Genomic DNA, 24,347 nt, shown 5'->3' on the forward strand with positions numbered 1-24,347 from the left:
TCCTCACTTCCACCCTATCCCCGTAACCCAATCACCCCTCCTAACCTTTTGGTCACGAAGGGCAATTTATCATGGCCAATCCACCTAACCTGCACGTCTTTGCACTGTGGGAAGAAACCGGAGCACCCGGAGGAAACCCACGCAGACACGGGGCGAACGTGCGGACTCCGCACAGACAGTGACCCAGCGGGGAATCGAACCGGAGACCCTGGTGCTGTGAAGCCACAGTGCTATCCACTTGTGCTGCCCAATAAATATATTAGTAATATTAAAAATAATTACTTACTGGATAGGTTCCTTTTGATAATTGCCTAGAAAGAGATAGAGAAAATATTGACTTGTGGAGGACTATTTTTGATATAAGGAAAGATGGTGTGGTCTGTCTTATGCTACTTGATGCTAGTTAGTCTTGTGCTCATTCACAGAGCTGGAAGTTGCTGACAGGAGAGACTCCCAGAAGATGCCTGCGTTCTGAGGAGAGAAATTTGATTCTTGGATTGGGGTGAGATTTTCTTGCTTATGAAGAAGTGCTTTCTCTCCTTTGTTGTTTCTTCCATGTCAGCCAAGGCCCAGTGGTAATGTGCTTTTCAACTGTGTGTTTATGTTTTGAGGACATATTCTGGACTGACAACTCAATGCAGGATTGTGGGAGTGCTGTACTGTCAGAGGCTCCACTTTTTGGTTGAGATGTCAAATTGAAGCCCCAACTACCCTCTCAGGTGGGAGTAAATGGTCCCAAGACACTATTCAACAAAGAGCAGAGGAGCTCTCCTTGGTGCCCTGCCCAATATCTATCCCTCAATTAACAACTCTAAAACATTGCCATTTGTGGGCTTTGTGAAAACTGACTGCTACAATTAAATAAAGGCGCTATATAAATGCAAATTCTTTCTTCTTCTTTCTACAGTTGAGTAGGAAGGCTTGTCAGGTTAAATACACCATCAAATGTGGCACTGAGCTGCAGAAACCTTAATGATCTAAGACTTGGTCCCAGATCTGAGCTGAGGTAGTGGAAGAGATCCTATAATTGGGTCTCAGCAACTCTGGGAAAAAATAGATACAGTTAAGATTTTGAATCTTACTCATGCTGCAATGCCAGTTGGGCATTGGCTTGAGGACAGGGCAGTCGACAGACAGAAGAATAACTGGTTGGAATAGGAACTGGGTTGGGGATGCTACCACCCATGAAAGCGACAAGGATCATCAGTTTGAGGATAAGAGGCTGAAATTGTTCAAAACAAAATCTCAAATTAAGCATCAACTAGAACTGAACTTGAGATTTGAACCACAGGAACAGAACATTGGTTGACCACAGGATTAGATTCCCGCTGAAATCCCATGTGTAACAGTGTTGCCTATGGTGCAGATTTACTGGGGGCAGCAGGAGAGATCAGAAAGTTGATCTACCCTCAATTAGTTTTCCTAGGAGTTATGTCTAATTTTGACTCCAAATTCCACAATTGCCCCATATCTCCTCTTTGCCTATCAAAATTGATTGTACGCTATCCATGTACTACCCACCTAGAGATGGAAAAAGAATCAAAAATAAACAAGTGTTAAAATTGTTCTATCGATGTTCAATCACAAGTTTGGTACGTGTCCCATATGTACATAATCAGCTGGAACATTAGACTTACCGTCAAGCATGTTTTTCAGTCCTGACATCTATTAACATGAACATGTGCTCAGGGAGGAGTTAGAAAAGGCTTCCAGAAATGCTCCAAATATCTATATAAATGATGTTTGAGTTTATCTCTCTTGTTTTGAGTACATTTTGAAATGATTTTCTTTAGGTCTCTTTGAACCAGTCAGACGTTTTTTGTTCTTTAAGATTCACCAAAACTTTTTTCCATTTGCAAAATAAAAGAGTCACCTCAAAAAACTAAATTCATCCATCATATATTCAAGGCTCCCCCTGATACAAAGAGGTAGTTTTCACTTTGGGCAGTCTTACAAAATAGGCAATGTTACATTCATTGACGGCCCATTATATATGCCACACCATTTTGTTTAAGAACAAACACTGGGATGGTTCAGGTAAAGGCTCATGTTCAGTTTCTTGGGGAAACTAGGATTGAGCAACAAAAGCAACTTGGTCAGCATTGCTCCTGTTCCAATTAAGAACAAATAAAATAACCCCCAATGAACTCAAATAATTTTCTTGCCCTGTAAATGAATAAATAGTTGCAGCGTGGTAATTGTGGTGGCATGGGGTACGACGTCAACAAATTCAACAACTCATCTTCCAATTAAAAATCCTAAAATAACATACATGGGCACTGGAGTCTATTCTTTCTTCAACACCAAGTAATAGTTGTTGTCAACATGTGACTGAATATTTAAACTCATTCAGAGTCACAAGCCATCAGCCAAATCTTATTGAAAGTCATTTTCTGGAAGTAGTTTGAAATTATAGGCACTCTTTACTGCAACAATGGTGGATTCTCTGGCTGTTCCCACTGGTGGGATCTTACAGCCCTGCCAACGGCGCACCCCAAGTTTCGCAGCAGCGAAGGGTGCGTTCAACAGGAAACCCTGTTGACAACAACCAGAAGGTCCCGCTGCCGGCCATTTGTGAACCGCCCTCCGCCGCTGCAGAACATGTCACAGAGAGGGAGTAAAATCCTGTCCATCATTATTGATGACTCATTGGGAAGAAATGCAAAGTTTTATTATAAGTACATTTGAAGAATTTATATAAGCAGCTTTCATTTCTGCTGAATTTACCATGGCTGTAGGTAAGTCGCTTTCCGAAGCAACACACATAATACTACTGACATCTCTTTCCTCCAATAAACCGAATGGAATTCAAAGTGAAGCAGAATTGAAACATTCTAAATATGTGAAGCACAATTATAAAGGAATACTCACTGGACTGCGCCTCTGTGATCAGCAAAAGGGAAGAGAGAAGAGATACCTGGTCAGAGAGTGACAGATTTGTCAACAAAGCTTTCATTGTCAAAAGTTAAAGTGCACAGATATGAAAAAAAATCTCTCATTCTTGACAAAGCAATTGTTTTACTAAATATGAATAATCTCTTTGGCACTCTTGGGCTGGGGAAAGGGAAACCTTAGCCAGAAATCTCACTCCTGATTGCTGGCCAGTGGGCTTTCGGTCAAGAAAGGATCAATATCAACCATGACACTTCCTCTCACTGCTCCCCTTCCCTCCATCACACACGTTTCCTCGGTTTCCTCCGGGAGCTCTGCCTTCCTCCCACAAAGTCCCCAAAGACGTGTTGTTAGGTGAACTGGACATTTTGAATTCTCCCTCGGTGCACCCGAACAGGTGCCGGAGTGTGGTGGCTAGGGGATTTTCACAGTAACTTCATTGCAGTGTTCACGTAAGCCTACTTGTGACACTAATAAAGATTATTTTTATTATTAGACGATATCTCTGTGCTATACACATAATTCCTTGCTGCAGGGGGCAACCGGACAGAGGACAGAAAAGGGTTGGACACCACACTGATGTCTGATAGCTTCTTCGTTGCTGATGAAATATTATTGAAAACCCCAGACTGAGGTAAAACTGACCTTCAAAACACAGGCCACATATTCTGTTTCTTTACCTGCCAACCTTCAATCACCTTGTCCATTAAATTCAGCGGAGGGAAAATCGCAGGCTCATGAACCAAAAATAGAAACTGTGGCCACATATTTTTGGTGGGAAAGTTTGCCAATATCGACACTCGGGACAGAACCTCACCAGTAGCAAGTGTGGTTACCTTTGGACCTGTACTCATTTTTCTGACCTATGCTCATTGAGGATTATATTAAGGAAATTATCCACTTGGTGCCAAATTTATATATTACAAATTATAGACATTCCAATCAAAAATTGGATGTTTGTACCAAAACTGGACAGATGCCAGCCTATCTGCACTTCAGTTCCATCCTGGTCACCCAAAGTTACAACTTGGTGGAGATGTGGAAGTGCAACTTCCTGTGATTCAGTGATCAGCTGGGGCGAAATTCTCCGGAAACGGCGCGATGTCCGCCGACTGGCGCCCAAAACGGCGCAAATCAGACGGGCATCGCGCCGCCCCAAAGGTGCGGAATGCTCCGCATCTTTGGGGGCCGAGCCCCAACCTTGAGGGGCTAGGTCGGCGCCGGACGAATTTCCGCCCCGCCAGCTGGCGGAAAAGGCCTTTAGTGCCCCGCCAGCTGGCGCGGAAATGACATCTCCGGGCGGCGCATGCGCGGGAGCATCAGCGGCCGCTGACAGCTTCCCACGCATGCGCAGTGGAGGGAGTCTCTTCTGCCTCCACCATGGTGGAGACCGTGGCGGAGGCGGAAGGGAAGGAGTGCCCCCAAGGCACAGGCCCGCCCGCGGATCGGTGGGCCCCGATCGCGGGCCAGGCCACCGTGGGGGCACCCCCCCGGGGCCAGATCGCCCCGCGCCTCCCCCAGGACCCCGGAGCCCGCCTGCGCCGCCTTGTCCCGCCGGTAAGGTAGGTGGTTTAATTTACGCCGGCGGGACAGGCATTTTAGCGGCGGGACTTCGGCCCATCCGGGCCGGAGAATCGCGTGGTATGGCCCGCCACCCGGCGCGACGCGATTCCCGCCCCCGCCGAATCTCCGGTGCCGGAGACTTCGGCAACCGGCGGGGGCGGGATTCACGCCAGCCCCCGGCGATTCTCCGACCCGGCGGGGGGTCGGAGAATCTCGCCCCAGGTCACCTGACAAACAGATGATTATGAGGCAGAGCAAACATCCTTTGAAGTCCATAATATCATGAAAACTATTGCACCTTTATAAAACAAATATCTAAAATGAATAAAATTTTACAATACTTCCCACATAATTTTTTTAATTGATTTTCTGAAACACTAATTTAATTGACATGTTCTCATTGTGACATGGAGCGTGAAGTTCCGACCTCGTTACGCTCTCGCTCAAGCAAAATGAGGCTGGTGAATAGCGGGAGAGGCCAAAAATGAGAACCGTACCAGGCGCCAAACAGTTTGCGATGCAACCGACTCACTCCCGAGATGAAATCGGGATCTCGCCTTAGCGTGGCGAGAAACCAATTATCAAGTGCAGCTTAAGTGCTGCTCGACCTTGTTAGTAGGGTTCTGACGAGCGTGGTGCCGGTGAATCAGCTGGTGAGCCTTAATTTGCGACGAGAAGCCTGTAAGGCCTCGTTAAGTGGACCAATTAACATTGAGTTGCGTTGCCAATCTTGCTGGGCCGTGCACCAGGAAGCGTGCGGCAATTCCCGATCGCTACCACACTTAGAAATTTTTCCAGAGAATTGCGCCCTTATTCTTAGAAGGTAGATTTGCGAAGTTTGAAAAATTGAAGGAAAAATACAAAATGCAGAAGGAGGAGAAGTTTAAATGTCTTCAATTATGAAATTTGGTGAAATAAGAGTTGTCTTTTTTCCCTTGACTACCAGATAACAACCTCCTTGATAAATTGCTGTGACCAAATGATTTGAGAGATGAGAAAATTACTAACATATATAGATGGCTAATGGACACACCGAAAACACCAATTGAAGAAATAAAACAAAAGTGGGCAAAAGAGTTGGATATATAATTGGAATGGGGACTATGCACAGGGTCAATACTTTACCTTCATGCGCTGGAATAACCTTAATACAATTCAAGCTAGTACACAGGGCCCATATTGCACAAGAAAGAATGGGCAGATTCTTCACAGAAGTAGAAGATACATGTGAGAGGTGTATTTCTTCTCTTTTACTACAGGCCAAACTAAAAAAGTAGATCTAAATGATATAATTAATATAATATAAGATATGGAAGATCAGGGTATGTGTCTGAACTGCAGTTATGTGGCCATTTATGAACAGTGAGACTATTCTGAGTGAACAGTCACTGTCTCGAATCTCTTCAGCTCAGTCATTCAGCTGGAGTACAAATAGGAGATACTCCAGCACATAAAAGAGGAGATGTTTCTGAACAGCTGGCTCCGGGACTTTGGTCACACCTCACAGACAGAGGTGCAGTTTCAGAGTGGGGTTGGATTGACCAATAGTGTTGGGGAATCCAAACGAGAAAGTAAATGAACACCTGCAGAAGCTGAGCCTATCCAATGACGTAGCTACGTGTGAGGATAAGGAGTAAAATTGTCTGAGTGACTACCAAGATGCATTTTGCAGCAGGAGGCTATGCTAAGGAGAAGCTGGAGGTGGGGAATGGGGCGTAATGTGGTACGTGAAAGGGATTCAGCAGTTTGGGTGACAGATAGTATCCTTTGTAAACAGAATTAAGAGTGTTGATGTGTAGCATACCTGGTGCCAGAGTGAGAGACTTCTTAAACAGGCTTGAAAGAATACTGGAGAGGGAGGAAGCCAGTTGTTATGGTTCAAGATGGGACCAACAGCATAAGAAAGAATAGGCAAGAGGCCCTGTTTGGCGAATACAAGGCATTAGGAACTAAATTAAAGGTTACAATCTCTGGATTAGTACCCATGTAACAGTCAAATTAGAATATGGATAAACAAATTAGGCAGGTTGAAGGAATGCTGTGGGGAAATTAATAACAGGAAGGAACTGTACCATTGGAACAGGATCCACTGAACAGGACTGGGATCAATGTTCTAGTGAAATTATAAATAGGGTGGTGACAAGATCTTTTAGCAGTTCAAATTCAATTTGGGGTGTATGACATGGTAACCAATACTGAAACATGGCTGCAGGAAGGTCAGGACTGAGAATTATCTTTACCAGATTATAAGGTCCACAGGATAGGCAAACCAATAGTAGAGGAGTAGCCTTCATGATAACGGATGAAATCACTTCAATAATAAGGGAGGATATAACGAGTGGTAAGCAGGGTGTGGATACTTTGTTGGACGATGAAGCAATGACGAAGAAAGGGATAGAAAAACCAGGGAAGGAAGCCACTGAGAGTATGGGCATGCTCAGTAATTATCCAATGCTTGAACCCTCGATGTGGATAAAAACTGCACCTGGAAGGCGATCAAAAAGCAGCATAGAATGTAGACTGATTGCTGACTGAAAATGGGACAATCCTCAAAACAAATAAAATGACAAGTTATATTTATCTAGCGCCTTTGACATGGTAAAGTGTTCTAAGATGCTTCACTTCACCAATAACAAATAAAATAGCCACCGAGCCACATAAGGCGATATTAAGTCAGGTAACAAGAAGGATTGGTCAAAGAGATAGATTTTAAAGCATGTCCTAAAGGAAGAAAGTGAGGTACAGAGGGTTTGGGGGGTGGGTGGGTGAGGTACAGAGATTTTGGGGGGGTGAGGTGCAGAGGTTTGGGGGTGCATGGGTGAGGTACGGAGGGGTGGGTGGGTGAGGTACAGAGGTTTGGGGGGTGAGGTACAGAGATTTGGGGGGGTGTGGGTGAGGTACAGGGATTTGGGGGGGTGAGGTACAGAGATTTGGGGGTGCGTAGGTGAGGTACAGAGGTTTGGGGGGGTGAGGTACAGAGGTTTGGGGGTGCGTGGGTGAGGTACAGAGATTTGGGGGTGGATGATGTACAGATATTTTGGGGGGGTTGGGTGAGGTACAGAGGTTTGGACGGATGGGTGAGTGAGGTGCAGAGGTTTGGGGGGGTGCGGTACAGAGGTTTGGAGGGGTGGATGGGTGAGGTACAGAGGTTTAGAGGGGTGGGTGGGTGAGGTACAGAGATTTGGAGGGGTGGGTGGGTGAGGTACAGAGATTTGGGGATGGGTGAGGTACAGAGGTTTGGGGATGGGTGGGTGAGGTACAGAGGTTTGGGGCGGTGAGGTACAGAGGTTTTGGGGGATGAAGTACAGCGGTTTGGAGGTGGGTGAGGTACAGGGGTTTGGGGGGTGGGTGAGGTACAGATGTTTGGGGGGTGAGGTACAGAGGTTTGGGGGGGTGGGTGAGGTACAGAGGTTTGGGGGGTAGGTTAGGTACAGAGGTTTGGGGGGGTGAGGTACAGAGGTTTGGGTGGGTGAGGTACAGATGTTTGGGGGGTGAGGTACAGAGGTTTGGGGGGGTGAGGTACAGAGGTTTGGGGGGAGGTGAGGTACAGAGGTTTGGGTGGGTGAGGTACAGAGGTTTCAGGGGATGAAGTACAGCGGTTTGGGGGGGTGAGGACCAGAGGTTTGGAGGGGTGGATGGGTGAGGTACAGAGGTTTGGGGGTGGGTGAGGTACAGAGGTTTGGGGGTGGGTGGGTGAGGTACAGAGGTTTGGTGGTGGGTGAGGTACAGAGGGTTGGTGGTGGGTGAGGTACAGAGGGTTGGGGGGGTGGGTGGGCGAGGTACAGAGGTTTGGGGTTGGGTGAGGTACAGAGGCTTGGGGGGGGGGGTGGGTGGGTGAGGTACAGAGGTTTGGGGATGGGTGAGGTACAGAGGGTTGGTGGGGGTGAGGTACAGAGGTTTGGGGTGAGGTATCAGGTTTTGGGGGATGGGTGAAGTACAGATTTGGGGTGGGTGGGTGAGGTACAAATTTGGGGGGTAGGTGAGGTACTGAGGTTTGGCGGGGTGGGTGGGTGAGGTACAGATTTGGGTAAGTGGGTGAGGTACAGCAAGGTCGCCATCAGTCTGTTGCTAAAGAGAATTATGGAATCAATAGTGAAGGAATGAAGATTGTGGTGGGGACTACAGACAATCGCTAATGGAGATTGTGGTGGGGACTACAGACAATCGCTCCTGGAGATTGTGGTGGGCACTACAGACAATCGCTAATGGAGATTGTGGTGGGGACTACAGAGTCGCTAATGGAGATTGTGGTGGGCACTACAGACAATCGCTCCTGGAGATTGTGGTGGGGACTACAATCGCTTCAGTGTTCCCAGTATTTGATACATTTCTGCTTGTTCAGTATTGGTTACGGTTATGTAGATAAAATGCAACCAGGTGTGATAGTCCCACCCAGCTGGACAATAGAGGACGGGCATTGGAGGAGGATATGTATTAAACCGCACCAAAGACTACAGGCAGGTCAAGAAGGAAGAGTTTGTTACAGTCACATTGAATGCTGTTTGTGAAGTTGATCAGAGTCATAGTGGCTCAAGAAGATTTGATTGTTCTGGGAAAGGTAGTCTTTTTTTCCCCAGCAGTGACTCAAATAGTGAGTTGCCTCTTAACTGTAAGGACAGGGAATTAATGGAGCGATTGAATACTCATAAAACACGATAAACAACAGCAGGAGTCATGTGGGAGTCAACAGCTAAAAGAATAGGATAGCGATCATTTGAATGAATTTGGGATGGCTGTAGTTGATTAAAGAACTAGGCTACTTAAGATTACTCCCAGTGCCACATGCTGGTCTCGAAGAGAGAAACAGATTGGATGCATTCATGAGTGATTTGACAGACGGTGTAAAAGGATATGATGCACAGAGAAGTAAAGCTCCAATGAGAAACAGATGAGGTCACAGAATGGAGAGAGAGGAATGGCAGATAGTTGAACACAAATAATTGTCTTCGTCTGTCCTTTGATTTGAGGATGACGTCTATCACACAACCAGTAGGCTTTGGAGTAAAGTGGCAGTTCTCAAGATTTCAGTCAGTAGGGATGCTTTAATGCGAATTAATATCGGCTAACTAATGGTTAATGGAAGCAAATTTACAGGGCTCTCAACTGCCAAGTTTCAGAAAATGATCCAGGCGTTCCTCTTTTCCGGAATCGGGTGAATTATCAGCCTGGGGGGTGGGGGGGCTTCTGTCTCTGACCACGTTGCTGGCCTTGTCAAATTTGTCATAACTATAATTTTGGCAGGTTCTCTGGGCTCTTGGGAAAGTCTGCCTTGACAGGAAACAGGGAATGGCTGTGGGAAATTGTAGATACCTGCCACAGTATTGAATTGCTGGTAGCTACTGTGGTAGTGCAAGATGATAAGCTTAAATAACCTGATTTCGTCAGATAAGCATAAAAAGCTATGTGTATTCATTGTGGAAAAACATAACTTCAGGATGATTTAATAGAGAATATACAATAATTAAAGGGCGATATTGTATTCCTATTGAGATATTATTTCAACCTGTTAGATTGGGAATGACCAGGATTCATGCGTAGAGATTACATATGAGCAGGCTTAACAGTTGCTGGGTGGCTGTTCTATTCCCAGAGGATGCTAGCTGGTGTATGGAATGAGTTGCCTTAGTTACGTGACATGTGCTTCGCCTTTCCAAACTTTCATGAAAGTGTGACTAGTTCCTGTTTGAATTGGAGATGACATCTTATAAAAGATAGATTAGAAACAAGGTAATATAAATATAGTCAATGTTGTCGCTTGGGTTAGTTGGGAGTCAAAGAGGAATTTTCCAGGTCTTATCCCTCAGAGTTTTTAATCTTGGTTTTTAGTTTTCATTTTTTTGCCTTTTCAATTGAGATTACAGGAAACGAGGTGAGCGTGACAACAGGAAACATTTGATTGAGTGTGACATCAAGTAACCCAGCAACACTGGGCACATCAATGGGAATCTGGGAGAAAACCCTCCGCTGATTGGGGGCCATACCTGGCACAAAGGTAGATGGTTGTGGTTTTGGACGTCAATTATCTCAATCCCGGGATTGGGTGGGGTTACTGGGTGTGGGCTTAGGTAGGGTGCTCTTTCCAAGGGCCGGTGCAGACTCGATGGGCCGAATGGCCTCCTTCTACACTGTAAATTCTATGAAGCTATAATCTATGACATCACTACAGGATTTCTCCGGTTTCCAGGCCTAACCACCTTCAACTGCTTCATCAGTGACTTTCCTTCCATCATAAGGTCAGAAGTGGGGATGTTCGCTGATGATTGCACAATGTTCAGCACCATTCATAACTACTCAGATACTGAAGCAGTTGGTATCCATATGCAACAAGGCCTGGATAACAGTCTTGGACTGATCAGTGGCCAGTAGCATTCACACCTTAGAAGTGCCAGGCAATGACTATGTCCAAGAAGAGAGAATATAACCATCTCCCCTTGACATTCAATGGCATTATCATCACTAAATCCCACGATCAACATCCTGGGGGTTACCATTGATCAGAAAACGAACTGGACCAGCTATATAAATACTGTGACTACAAGAGTAGATCAGAAGCTGGGAATTCTGTGGTGAGTAACTCACCTCGTGGCTGCCCAAAGCAACTGTCATCCACAATCAGGAGGGTGGTGGAATAATCACCACTTGTCTGGATGAGTGCAGCTCCAACAACACTCAATAAGCTCACCACCATCCAGGACAAAGCAGCCCATGTGATTGGTACCCCATCCACCACCCTCAACATTCATTCCCTCCACCGCCACCGAACAGTGGCAGCCGTGTGTACCATCTACAAGATGCACTGCGGCAACTCATCAAGTTTCCTTCAACAGTAACTTCCAAACCCATGACCACTACCATCTAGGACAAGGGCAGAAAAAGCATGGGAACACCACCACTTGCAAGTTCTCTCCAAGCCACACACCATCCTGACTTGGAACTATATCGCCATTCCTTCACTGTCACTGGATTGAAATCCTGGAACTCCTTCGCTAACGGCACTGTGGGTCTACCTACACCACATGGGCTGCAGTGATCCAAGGCAGCAGCTCATCACCACTTTCTCAAGAGCAATCAATGATATGCAATAAATGTTGGCCTAGCCAGCAACCTCCAAATCCCGTGAAAGAAAAAATCTTGCAGGTGGGTAGGGGAGTATAATCATGTTCCACATATCACAACTTTTCAGGCCAGGCATGAACAAATTGAAACTATGGAAAGCAGACAAGCCTTGCAACAAATCCATTTCTGATGCATTGTATTGACTTTTGGACCATTTAAATGCCAATGCAACGTTGGATGTATGGGCTTAACAAGTGGCTCAAGGGATTAACGTTGCCATGTGGCAACTGACATAAAATGTATCTGATCATTTATTTCTGTCATTCAACATATCTTTTGATGAAAGTAATAGTGTCATAAACAATGAAAATCACTCTTCGTCTGTTATGTTGATGAGTTCAAGGAAAACCCCTCAGATGCGGGTCAGATTGGTTCCTGAATTAATTTACGCCTCTCGCTACAACATTTAACAGGATGAGGCTATGCATTCAGATTTGGACACATTGGGCACGATTTGGGCACGGCTGTTAGCCGCAGCTGCAAATCCTGTCCTGGCTGCTAAATATCGGAAGAGGCTAAAAATGGGATTTGTGTGGGTGAGATTTCGGAATGTGAACTTTCCAGATCCTCTCTGATGACATGATCAAGTTCATGCCCACCAGGGCGCAAACCTGATTAATATGAATTTGAATCCATTAGCATCTATTTAGCGGGCTTAACGTCGCATCTTTAGTCTTCCCACCCACCAGGCGTGTCATCACACCGGCACCATTTACTCCTGCTTTTTACAAATGGGAACCAGACGGCTTGACTTTAGAGAGGGAGGAAGGAGGTGAGCATCGCCGTCTCCGCTGAAAACAAGGGAGTGCAAGGGTACAGAGATCGTTGGTTGGCTGGAGGGGGTCAGGGGCGTGGGAGAAAGAGGGAACCTGTCTGGGGCGTAAGGCAGTACTCGTGGGATGGATGGGGTTCACGGTTGGTGTTGGTGGCCATGGTGCCCACTCGGCTGGGGGTGGCACAAACTCTGGAATGGCTGTCTAGGAGGCTTTAATCTTGAGGCATGACAGCAATGAGAGCTCAGAATTATGCAGCCTGACTCAGAATAGTGCCTATTAATTTTGCCTATCCCTGAAGCAGAAAGCAATTGTGCCTTCTAACATCCCTGAGACTTATACTTGTGACTCTATTGGCCATTAAGCGTTAACCCTCAGCAATAGGTTGTGGGTGGCATGGTGGCACAGTGGTTAGCACTGCTGCCTCACAGCTCCAGGGACCCAGGTTCAATTCGCCCTTGTGTGACTGTCTGGGTGACAATCGATTCCATTGAGAAATAGTGCCGGATTCGCCGGTTTCACGATTGACACTCAGGAGGCTGACAAGCTGCAGCCCATAAAGATTATTCCATATACACACTTCACTCCCCACACACACACCATCCCAGCCAACAAGATGGCAGTGTAGAGAGCAGCCCCAAAGTTCGCAGAGCTGGAGACCCTTCTGGACATCGTGGAGAAGAGGAGGATGACCCTGTAACCTGGCCCGGGAAGGAGGCTGCCAGCCGCCATTCGCTGTGTCTGGGAGTATGTGGCAGAAGGGGTCAGCGCCATCAACAACACCGTCCGGACCAGCCAGCAGTGCCGTAAAAAACTGTACAGCCTCCTTAAGGAGGCCAGGATGAGTTGCCAGCACTGTGCCCCTGGCACCATCACCCGTCCCACACACCAGTAACCCTTCCCACTGCGCCCTCCCAACCCTCGGCCCCACCCGGAGGGCCGATGAACCCCCACCCTGCACCACATGCCGGTACCCATACCGGCCGCCATAGCCGGGTATTTTGGCCACTGAGACCACCCCCTGTGCTGCATATATCGCACTGTCTAACAATATCTTTTGCAGTTTCCTGCACCCCCCCCCCCCCCCCCCCCCCCCCAGGAGATGGCCGTGCACAACCGCCGCGAGCGGGAGAAGACTGGAGGGTGACTGCCGGACCTGTGGCCCCTCACTGTGGCTGAGCAGAGGTCCCTGGACGTGGTCGGTGGCCCAGAGGAACGGGAGGTCGCCGAGGTGGAGTTTGGCCGTGGGCGAAGAAGTGAGGCCCTGCTTAGTTACGGTTCCACATGACATGTGTGTCAAACCCAACCTACACCCACCCCCACACCATCCTCATCCTCACATCATCCCCACATGCACGTCACCCCATTCCCCCCCCCGGCCTGCGTCTTGTCTTGTGTCTTGCAGGATCTGCTGGTGATGGGGCGGATCCATTCCACGTCCCTTGCCCCCAGCCAGTGCCACTGCTGGAGACACCCATGAGCGGTGGAGCGATGAGAGCCGCTTGGACTCCAGCCCTGCGCCCGAGACTCAGGACACCTCAGAGCTCGGGTCGGAGGATGACAGTGATTTCCCGTCACAGCTGTCTCCAACAAACTCCACCATCCCAGAGACACTCACCTCGATTGGGCACTTTAGTGACGAGGCTCCTGGGACACTATCTGGTGCGCACCACACATTGCATCCGGTACAGCAGGTGGAGGTAAAATCACCTGAGGGGGCGGACGGTCGGAGGGCGAGCTGACCCCAGGGACTAGCTGCCGTCCAGATGGGTTTCGGGCCTCTGGAATAGACAGTCCCATCAATTGTGGAGATGTAGTCGCAGAGCCAGGGACAACATGAGGGGTTGTCGACAAGCATCCAGTACCTGCAGGTGCAGTTGGAGGAGTCCAACCGCGAGCAGCAGTTTGAGGTGGTGCCGACAATGCGTGCCACCCAGGCCAACACCGCACGGGTGGCGCCCACGGTGGAGGCATTGGGGGCGACAGTTTTGGCAATGGATCAGCATGTCCAAGACCTGAGGCATTCTGTGCAGGCACTGGCCGAGGCCCATGGCAGGGTTGCCATCTCAACCATGTGCCAGAGCCACCTGAACATCGCAGCGGCACTCCTGAGCGTAGCCGAGTCACATCAGGCCATGGCTGGGAACATCGCCTGCATTGCCCAGGCACTGTCTGACGTGGCGCAGACACAGAGGGACGTGGCCCAATCACTGGTTGATATGACACAAACCCAGAAGGTGGTGGCGCAGTCAATGGGTGATGTGGTGCGGTCCCAGATGGAGATGGTCCACTCTCTGTGCTCCATGGCCGCGTGTGAGTGGACCCTGGTTGAGACCACAGTGGACTTATACGACTGACAGCACCAGGTTGCGGGAGAGCTCCGCTCGCACCCCTGTCGCATGGGCACCCTGAGGGAGGAAGAGATGATGGGGCCCACGCCTGTGACGGCTGCAGGGGAGATGCCGGAACAACGCAGCACATCGGACTCCACACACCCCCCTCAGTCCCTGGTGCATTAGGTGGGCAGCGGATGGAACAGAGCGGCAGCACGTCACCTGGACACCCGAGCAGCAGCCGGGCGCAACCACTGTTACAACATTGAGGATTGGGTGGGGTGGAAATGGGCGGATGTTTTGTGTGGCCCAGTTTCCCCACCCTTCCCCCCCCTTTGCCAGGGGTATGCACCGTGACCCCCGCACCACGCCCCCCATAAGGGCTACTGTGGGTGGTGCTCTGGGTAGGCCGTTGGTTGGTGGTGGCTGAGGGGGCGAAGGGGTGGGTTGAAGAGGGGAGGGTGGGGGTGTGGGGCACCCATATGACCGTTGTCACTCTGCAGAACCAGGGGCCAGGGTGGGTGCTCAGTGGGTGCACAGCAATATGCCTGCCTTGCAGGCCGTGGTAATGGCGGTCCTTGCCTGGCCACTGCCCCATTCCGTGGGGTGGTCACCCCAGCCATGCTTGTACCTCTGTCACCCCAGTTCCCCTGGCAGGGCTCCCCATGCCAGCCAGCCCGGCCAGTGTTTGGCCCAGCAGCCCGCAGTCATAGAAATAGAACATAGACATAGAATTTCCAGTGCAGAAGGAGGCCATTCAGCCCATCGAGTCTGCACCGGCTCTTGGAAAGAGCACCCTACCCAAGGTCCAAACCTCCACCCTATCCCCATAACCCAGTAACCCCACCCAACACTAAGGGTAATTTTGGACACTATGGGCAATTTAGCATGGCCAATCCACCTAACCCGCACATCTTTGGACTGTGGGAGGAAACCGGAGCACCCGGAGGAAACCCATGCACACATGGGGAGGATGTGCAGACTCCGCACAGACAGTGATCCAAGCCGGGAATCGAACCTGGGACCCTGGAGCTGTGAAGCAATTGTGCTAACCACCATGCTACCGTGCTGCCCTGCCGCTCCTCTCCGGGTCCTACCTCCCCTCTTTCACTCCTTCACCAGCCATGATGCTCGTTTCATGATTTTTAAAAGCACAAGTGAACTGTGTCGGCGGGAACTCAGCCTATCGAAGGAAGAGGCCATGGAAAATACCGGTCAGGCTCGCTAATGATATTCAAACGGTGTTTACTGGACGTGTGTTCTAGAATGCATTGGCGCTGCTGTCGAGGTGACGGAGAATTGGATTTGCCGTCAAATCGGCGCCTGCCGCAATTTTGGCATCGGAACCTATTCTCCGCCCAATCGCGTTTCACGATTTCAGCATCGGCCAAAGGAGAATCCGGCCCGGTATTTTTCACAAGGGGAAACATTTTTTTCTCAAAGTGCCTAAAAATTGTGGTCCGGATTACGCTGCCCAGGCTTGCGGATATCGTATCGATTTTGGCACCAAGACTGACACTGCCAATTTTGGGGAAAATTCCGCCCATTGACTGATTATTTAATGCATTGGAATTTTTTTAAAGCATATTTTAATTAAAGTTAAATCACTGTGGCAGGGTAATTTTCTTTCTTTTATTCGTACTCATTTGTATGTAAAATCTTTTAACCAATGAGCAATGTACACAAAATTATTTCCTGTACGGACAATAAAGTGAAACTGATTGAATAGACTGAGTGATTAAGTGGGCAAATCAATGACAGATGAAATTTAATCTGGACATTTGTAAATTAAAACCCATAGGAAGAAAAACGACCTTCATGAATAATGTGGAGATAGGCATGGGTGAAGTTAAATATGTTTGGATTTCAGTTGCCTGAATACTCAAAATGTTCAACTTCTTTTGTCCCTCCAAATGTGCAGCAGGACACATCCTGGCACCTGACCCCTACTGCTGACCCTACCCAAGTTGGCAGAGGTAGGAGAAAATGCTTTGATTATCATGGAAAACAAGCTTCCAGTAGCTAGTAATGTGATAGCGAGTGCTGGATCCACCCTTACACAAATATATTGTCAGTGATCCCACAAGGTTTCAAAATCAGTTATGATGCAGTACACCAGAAGATTTGAAGAGTTTCCCCCAAAAGCCAGATTTCAATATAAAGGCTGAGTTTTTTCAGGCCTCTGCATAGAACTTGAACACCCATTGTGCCATCATTGGGAATCCACCCATCAACTTCCAGGACCCTTCAGCACGCAAACATCCAGGGGCCCAAACCAGAAATGGGGCGGGATTCTCCGCCGGCAGGATTCTCTGTTTTGCTGGTGCCTGGGGGTTTCCCGAAGGCGTGGGGCTGCCCCACAATGGGAAACCCCATTGAGTGGCCGGCGTATCGGAGAATACTGCCGCTGGGTCGGGGCGGAGAATCCTGCCCAAGGTCTTTAACAACCTAGTCATGAACTATAGTATGAGACACTGATTCTGTCGCACATGATTTTCTCTTTCATGGTAGCTCGACAATTGGCTTTGGTGGAAGATTTATATGTCCCTCTATTCATACCAAAGTTTCAATGTCCAATGTTTTAAAATTATTCATGATAGACAACAGACATGCAAGGAAAAGTGCACCATCCCTTTTTTTAAAATAAAGAGGCGAATTGCTCTTAGCAGACTACTCCTTTACAAAATGAAGCATTTATTGGAGAAAAGAATTCCTGCAGACATTTTTATATTCCAACAATGCAAAATATGAATACAGCAAGGCATTGTTTTCATGAGAAAGAGTTTGACAAACCATTTGCAAGTTGAATAAAAATCCTACCAATATGTATCATCACCTGGCATCATTGTGAAGATAATAGACAGTTCTTGTGGATTAAACGTTTTGCCAAAAACCTTCCTGCCAGATGTGTGTCTTTAAGAGTATTATATGAAGGCAAAGCTTTACTGAACATTTAGAAAGATTGTCTCAGCATTTTGTGTCTGGCCACAGTTAATTCATTTATAGTTACTAGGTTGCATTACATGAACATGAATTTTGCATGCCAAACATTCATTTGCACAACATTAATCCGCCCAGAAATCTGATAAAACTCATCAATTACAAATCACTCATTCATTTCCAACACAATGATTTGATTAAAGGATCATTATCACCGGGTAACATGTTCATGTTTCAATTTTATTTGATGTTCCATATTAATAAATCCTATCATATTAATAGAAAATTAATACCTTGTCATTTGTTATTTCCTTAATCCTGGGAATTTTTAACATTGTTTGTAAATTATCACATTAATCCTTTTAATAATATTAAAAGGTTGAAACATGGTTGTCTTTCTAACTTCTACAGAACATAAGACAGAGCACCATGGTTATGCAACTCCTAGTCAACACAACCATTTAATCGAAGAGTGCTGATTGTTGGTAAATTGTATGAAATATATTGACATGTGCCACCTGACAATGACTGGGTTCATTTCTTAGTCTCGGGATTAGTTGGTGTGATCAGACTATCTTCTGGCTTGTAGAATGTGGGTTCAGGCTAAAGGATGAGTCTGTTCTTCCTGCTTGCCATGTGGGCCCAATGCAGGATGAATTTGGTGCATTTTCAATTCAGCTGTTAATGGTTTTAGGATCACAACAGAATAGTCACGCTAAATTTGGCATTACATTTGGAAGCTCATTTTGAGTGATTGTGAAGGTGGTTGACACAGGGACATTCTTCAGATTATGATGCAACACATTGCATAGAGTAGAGAGACTTGTCCTCTTCAGTTGGTTGTATTGCTCCTTGTCTGATTGATTGATGCAGACAACGGACACAGAAATAGAGAAATGAGTTCCACTTCACTAGGTTCCTCTGCACAGTTCAAAGTTCATACTTTTTGACTTCTGATGATCCAGTTGGTACAGACCTGACTGAACAGCTGTGGCAACACAGTCACTACAATGGAGCAAGAAGTATAAAGAACTGAGAAACAGCAGCATTAAAGTTGAGATGGGGTATCTGCTGCAGAGGAGCTGAGATTTGAAGGGAATATCCCTGCATAAGTAACTATGGTAACTAGAGCTTAGAAGAGAAGAGCTACGAGAAGGAAATTGGAAATGGTCCAAGCAAAGTGCAAGGCCTTGGAGTTTGGATTAGGACAATGCCTGTGCCTGAGATGAAAACTCAGGATGCAGTTGAGTGGTTGGAACTGTTGCCTCTCGGTCATGTGGTGTGGAGTAGAGCGGGGGGAGGGGGGTGCGGCGGGAATATCAACAACTATAATGCCCACTAAACACTAGGCATCCATGTGGTGGACAGGACAAATATAGTGAAGGGACCATCAGGAAGATGGAGACTAGTGAGCTCTCTATCTTACTCATAGCTTATCGGGAGAGAAGGCGGGGATGTATTCAAAGGCGGCGCTTGGCTCTCCAAAGGCAGAGGCAGAAACTCAAGAGCAAGTGGTGGCGGGCCTGTTCTGCACACTGAGGATGAACCCCAGATAGCTGTCACTTGTAGGTGCCTCACTCGACCCAGGGTCTACAGACATCACTTGTCATTCCTACAGTGACCAAGAACCATTGTCACCGAAGACAATGCATGTCCAGGGGACTGGTTGGCTACATCTGTCATCTGCTGCAGGATTTGGCGTCACGGAGACTTGGAGGGAATCCACTGCCAGAGTTTATGAAAGTGACCACGGCGCTCAATTTCTACGTCAATGGTTCCTTCCAGTGCACCACAGGTGACCTCTGCAGGATGGTGCAAGCCTTCAAACACAAGTGCATCCAGGAGGTCATGGATGTCACCTTCACAAAGGCACACGCATTTGTGCATTTCAACCAGAAGCAGGAAAGTCAGGAAGCAGAAGCGCCGGGATTTGCGAGATCTCTGGGTTGCCATAGGTGCAAGGTGCCATTGACTCAGATCTCCATGGCAACATGCTGTTTACTATGTGAACCACAAGGGCTTCCAATCTCTGAACGTTCAGCTGCTCTGTGACCACACCAAACGTATCCTGCAGGTCTACGCATGATTCCCAGGAAATTTCCAGAACTCCTACATTCTCGGCCGCTGTCAGATCTCGGACATCTTCCAAAGTCTACAGCGGCTGCAGGGTTGGCTCCTCAGGGACAAGGGCTACCCACTGAGCCCGTGCAGAAGCCACATGCTGCAGCAAAGAGAAGGTACAATGTAGCTCATTCTGCAACTTACACTTTGTGGAGCAAAGCATTGTGATGCTGAAAATTAGGTTCTGGTGCCTGGACTGGTCTGCTGGAGCCTGCATTACAATCCACAGAGAGTGTCATGCATCAGCTTCACCTGCTGTGCCCTACACAATCTGGCAGTGTACAAGGGAGGGTTTGTGGGGACGGGAACAAGAGCTGGCAAAGGAAGATATGGAGGAGCTGCACATCTCTTCTGATGAGGTGGATGTCACTGGGGATGAATGCAAGGAGGTTCATGAAGGCAAGGTTGACGGCTAAGTGGCCATCATGGTGTCCAGACAAGTCAAGCATGCTCGGGAGACCCTAATAGCGACTAGATTCATGGAAAATGATGATGACGCACAGTGAGAACACTCCATAAATCCTCACATTGTATCTACGAGCATTGGATTTGCACCTGACTGATGGCAGGGTACATACCTTCTATGTTAGGAGAATGAAGGTAGTTTTAAAGGATTTATATTTGTATTGGACACATTATAAATAAGGTATAGGGACAGGAGGGCATGACCATGAGTGAGGCAGGTAGAGGGATCCAAGAGGTAGGGTTGCAGGAGCCTCAATCCTTGTCCTTGTCCAACAGGTTTGAGATTCTTGCCTCCTGTGTGGACGAGAGTGGGGACTGTGGGGAGGATGAGCAAACTGACCACAGCACCGTGGTATAGGGAGCCATTCAAGAGGGGGGAGAAAAGAGAAATATCGTCATAATCAGGGATAATATAGTTAGGGGCATAGACACTGAACTCTGTGGCCAGGATCAAGAGTCCCGAAGGTTGTCTTGCCTACCTGGTGCCAGGGTTTGTGCTGGGCTGCAGAGGACCTTGGAGTGGGAGGGAAATAATCCAGTTGTCGTTATCCACGTAGGTACCAACCACGTAGATAGAACAATATTAGATATTCTGCTGAAGGAATATGAACTGCGAAGGGCTAACTTAAAAAGCAGAACCAATAAGGTAATAATCTCTGGATTACTACCTGCGACACGAGCTAATTGGCACAGGGTCAATAAAATTAAAGAGGTATATATGTGGCTCAAAGTTTGGTGAGGTAGAAATGGGTTTGAATTCATGGGATATTGGCACCAGTACTGGGTAAGAAGGGAGCTGTTCCGATGGGACGGTCTTCACCTGAATAACTGGACTAGAGTCCTGGCAAATCGCATATGAGGGTTGTAGATAGGGCTTTAAACTAAATAGTTGAGGGTGAGGATTCAGTTGCATGGAAAATTAGAAAATCAAAGTTAAAGGAGAAGCTAGGAGTGCAGGTTAATGATGAGGTGGATTGTTACCAGAACATGAAAGGAAGGAACGGAACATGGAATGTCATATTGCACCAAGGAATCAGACAAGAGGAGAGAAATTTGATAGTAGAACAAACTTAAAGGCTTTGGGCTGGATTCTCCGTTTTGGAGATTAAGTCCCCACGCCAGCGTGAAAACAGTAGTCTTTTACGCCAGGAAAACTAGCGTCAAAAGGCCACCGATTCCCCGTTTTGCTGGGGGCTAGCAGGAAGGCAGCATAGAACTCGCAGCTCTAGCTGCTGATACAGCCCTGAACACTTCCGGTTCCGTGGCAGCGCATGCGCACCGTTGTAGCGTGCAGTGGCCACGCCGTGTTCCATGGCGGACTCAGCCCGCGGACCCAGACCGCAGTGCCTCCCTTCGGTCGCTCGCGCGCCCCGGACTGCCCGTCCACAGTGCCCCCAGCCCCGAATGAAGCCCCCTGCACGCGGATCGGCCCTCCCCTGACTGTGGCAGCGCTGGACTGAGTCCGCGGCTGCCAAGCTGAGTTCACGACCGGTAAGACCATGAGGGTCCCACGCCGTCGGGATCTTGCCCGGTTGGGGACAGAGCATCGCAGGGCGGGCCTTAGGGGACGGAGAATACAAAATACAAAAACTGCCGCCGCTCCCGATATGGGCGTCAAAACAGATTCTCCGCCCCTTCGTTGAACGCGATTTTGGTGTCGGGGAGCGGAGAAACCAACCCTTTGTGTCTGAATGCACAAAGCATTCAGAACAAAATTAATGAGTTAACAGCACACATAGAGACAAAGGGTATGATTTGCTGACGATTACTGAGACATGATTACAAGGAGACCAGTCCGGGAATTGAATATGAAATGAAATGAAATGAAAATCGCTTATTGTCACAAGTAGGCTTCAATTAAGTTACTGTGAAAAGCCCCTAGTCGCCGCATTCTGGCGCCTGTTCGGGGAGGCTGGTACAGGAATTGAACCGTGCTGCTGGCCTGCCTTGGTCTGCTTTAAAAGCCAGCGATTTAGCCCAGTGTGCTAAAACGTCCAATGGTACTCAGTATTTAGGAAGGATATACAGAAAGGAAAAGGAGGTATTGTAGCTTTGCTAGTATAGGAAGGGATCAGTGCGATAGTGAGAAATGATATAGGCCTTGGAGATCAAGATATGAAATCAATCTGGGTAGAAATAAGAAATAGCAAAGGAAATAAGTCGCTGATGGGAGTAATTTATGGATCCCCAAACAATAGTTCCGCTGTGGGATACAGTATAAACCAGGAAATATTGGAGACTTGCAAGAAAGGTACGACAATAATCATGGATGATTTTAATCTGCGTATAGTCTGGATTAATCAAATTAGCAAAGGTAGCCTCGAGAGAGAGTTCAATGAATGTATTAGAGATTATTTCTTGGAGCAATATGTTTTGGAACCAACCAGGGAGCAGACTATTCAGGATTTGGTATTGTGTAATGAGGAAGGATTAATTAATGACTTCATAGTTAAGGATCCTCCAGGGATGAGTGATCATAGCATGATAGAATTTCAAATTCAGTTTGAGGGCGAGAAACCTGAGATGCTCACTAGCATTCAGAAGTTAAGCAAAGGTAATTATGTAAGCATGAGGGCAGATTTGACCGTAGTGGACTGCGCAGGAAGACTAAAATGTAGGACTGTTGATGAGCAGTGACAGTTGTTTAAGGAAACATTCAAGTACTCCCAATTAAAATATATTCCACAGAGGAAGAAAGATTGAAAAAGGGGGAAAAAAGCACCCAAGGCTAAGCAAGGAAGTTAAAGATAACATAAAGACAACAACTAAAGCATACCATATTGCAAAGGCCAGTGGCAGGCTGGAAGATTGGGAAACGTTTCAAGATCAACAAAGGGTTACTAAAAAAGTAATAAAAAGAGTAAAGATAAATTATGAAATAAAACTCGCATAAATTATAAAAAAGGATAGCAAAAGCTTCTTTAAATATATAAAAGGGAAGAGAGTAGCTAAAGTGAATGTTGGTCCCTTGGAGGATGAGACTGGGGAATTAATAGTGGGGAGGCACTAAATCAATATTTTGCCTCAGTTTTCACAGTGGAGGACACTCATACCATCCCAATAGTAACAGGTAATGCAAGGGTAATAGAAAAGGAGGAACTTAGAACAATTATCATCGGTATGGAAAAGGTGCTAAACCAATTATTGGGATTGAAGGCTGCAAAACCCAAGGCTTGATGGCCTACATACTAGGGTCTTAAAGGAAGTGGCAGTGGAGATAGTGGATCCATTGATCATAATATTCCAAAATTCCCTGGATGAGGGAAAGGTTCCAGTGGATTGGAGGGAGGCAGAAAGTAGGAAATTATAGACCAGTTAGTTTAACATTTGTCAATGGGAAATTGTTAGAACCCATGATTAAGGAAGTAATAACAGGACATTTGGAAAGTCAAAACGCAATCCATCAGGGTCAGTATGATTTTACGAAGGGTAAATTGTGCTTGACTAATTTGCTAGAGTTCTTCGAAGATGTAACAAGCAAAGTAGATAATGGGGATTCTGTAATCTTCCAGAGGCATTTGATAAGGTGATGCACAAAAGGTTAATGCACAAGATAAGATCACATAGGGTTAGGGTAAGTTATTAGCTAAGATAGAAGACTGGCAGACCGACAGAAGACAGAGAGTTGGGATGAATGGGTCTTTTACTAGCTGGCAAGTTGTAACTAGTCGGGTGCCACAGGGTTCAGTCCTCGCGCCCCAACTATTTACAAAATATATTTATTTATTTATTTATTTTTAAAATTTAGAGTACCCAATTCTTTTTTTTCCAATTAAGGGGCAATTTAGCGTGTCCAATCCACCTACCCTGCACATCTTTGGCTTGTGGGTGAGACCCACGCAGACATGGGGAGTATGTGCAAACTTATCACAGACGGTGACCCGGGGCCATGATCGAACTCAGATCTTCGGCGCCGAGAGGCAGCAATTCGTACCACTTTGCCAGCGTGCCACCCTTATTTACAATATATATTAATGACTTTGATGCAGGTATAGAGGGCACTATAGCCAAATTTGCCTTCTGAAGTCCACATTAGAAAGGTGGGATAGTAAGTTGCAATGAGGAAATAAGAAATTTACAAATGGATATAGATAGGTTAGATGAGTGGCCCAAAATTTGGCAGGAGTTTAATGTGGATAAGTGT

General features: G+C 47.1%; 1 protein-coding gene across 9 annotated transcripts in view; it reads right to left on the reverse strand.

Moving 5' to 3' along the window:
- Positions 1 to 24,347, reverse strand: part of sgip1a (SH3GL interacting endocytic adaptor 1a) — a 396,400-nt gene that overhangs the window by 112,389 nt on the left and 259,664 nt on the right. For all 9 annotated transcript variants that reach the window (XM_072511110.1, XM_072511109.1, XM_072511103.1 and 6 more), the window contains exons 8-9: positions 2,872 to 2,883; positions 287 to 311 (exon numbers count right to left, since the gene is read on the reverse strand). In XM_072511110.1, coding sequence (XP_072367211.1) covers positions 287 to 311; positions 2,872 to 2,883 — 37 coding nt within the window. The remainder of the gene's footprint in view (positions 1 to 286; positions 312 to 2,871; positions 2,884 to 24,347) is intronic.

Source organism: Scyliorhinus torazame, chromosome 7 (genome assembly GCF_047496885.1).
Source record: "Scyliorhinus torazame isolate Kashiwa2021f chromosome 7, sScyTor2.1, whole genome shotgun sequence".
NCBI lineage: Eukaryota > Metazoa > Chordata > Chondrichthyes > Carcharhiniformes > Scyliorhinidae > Scyliorhinus > Scyliorhinus torazame.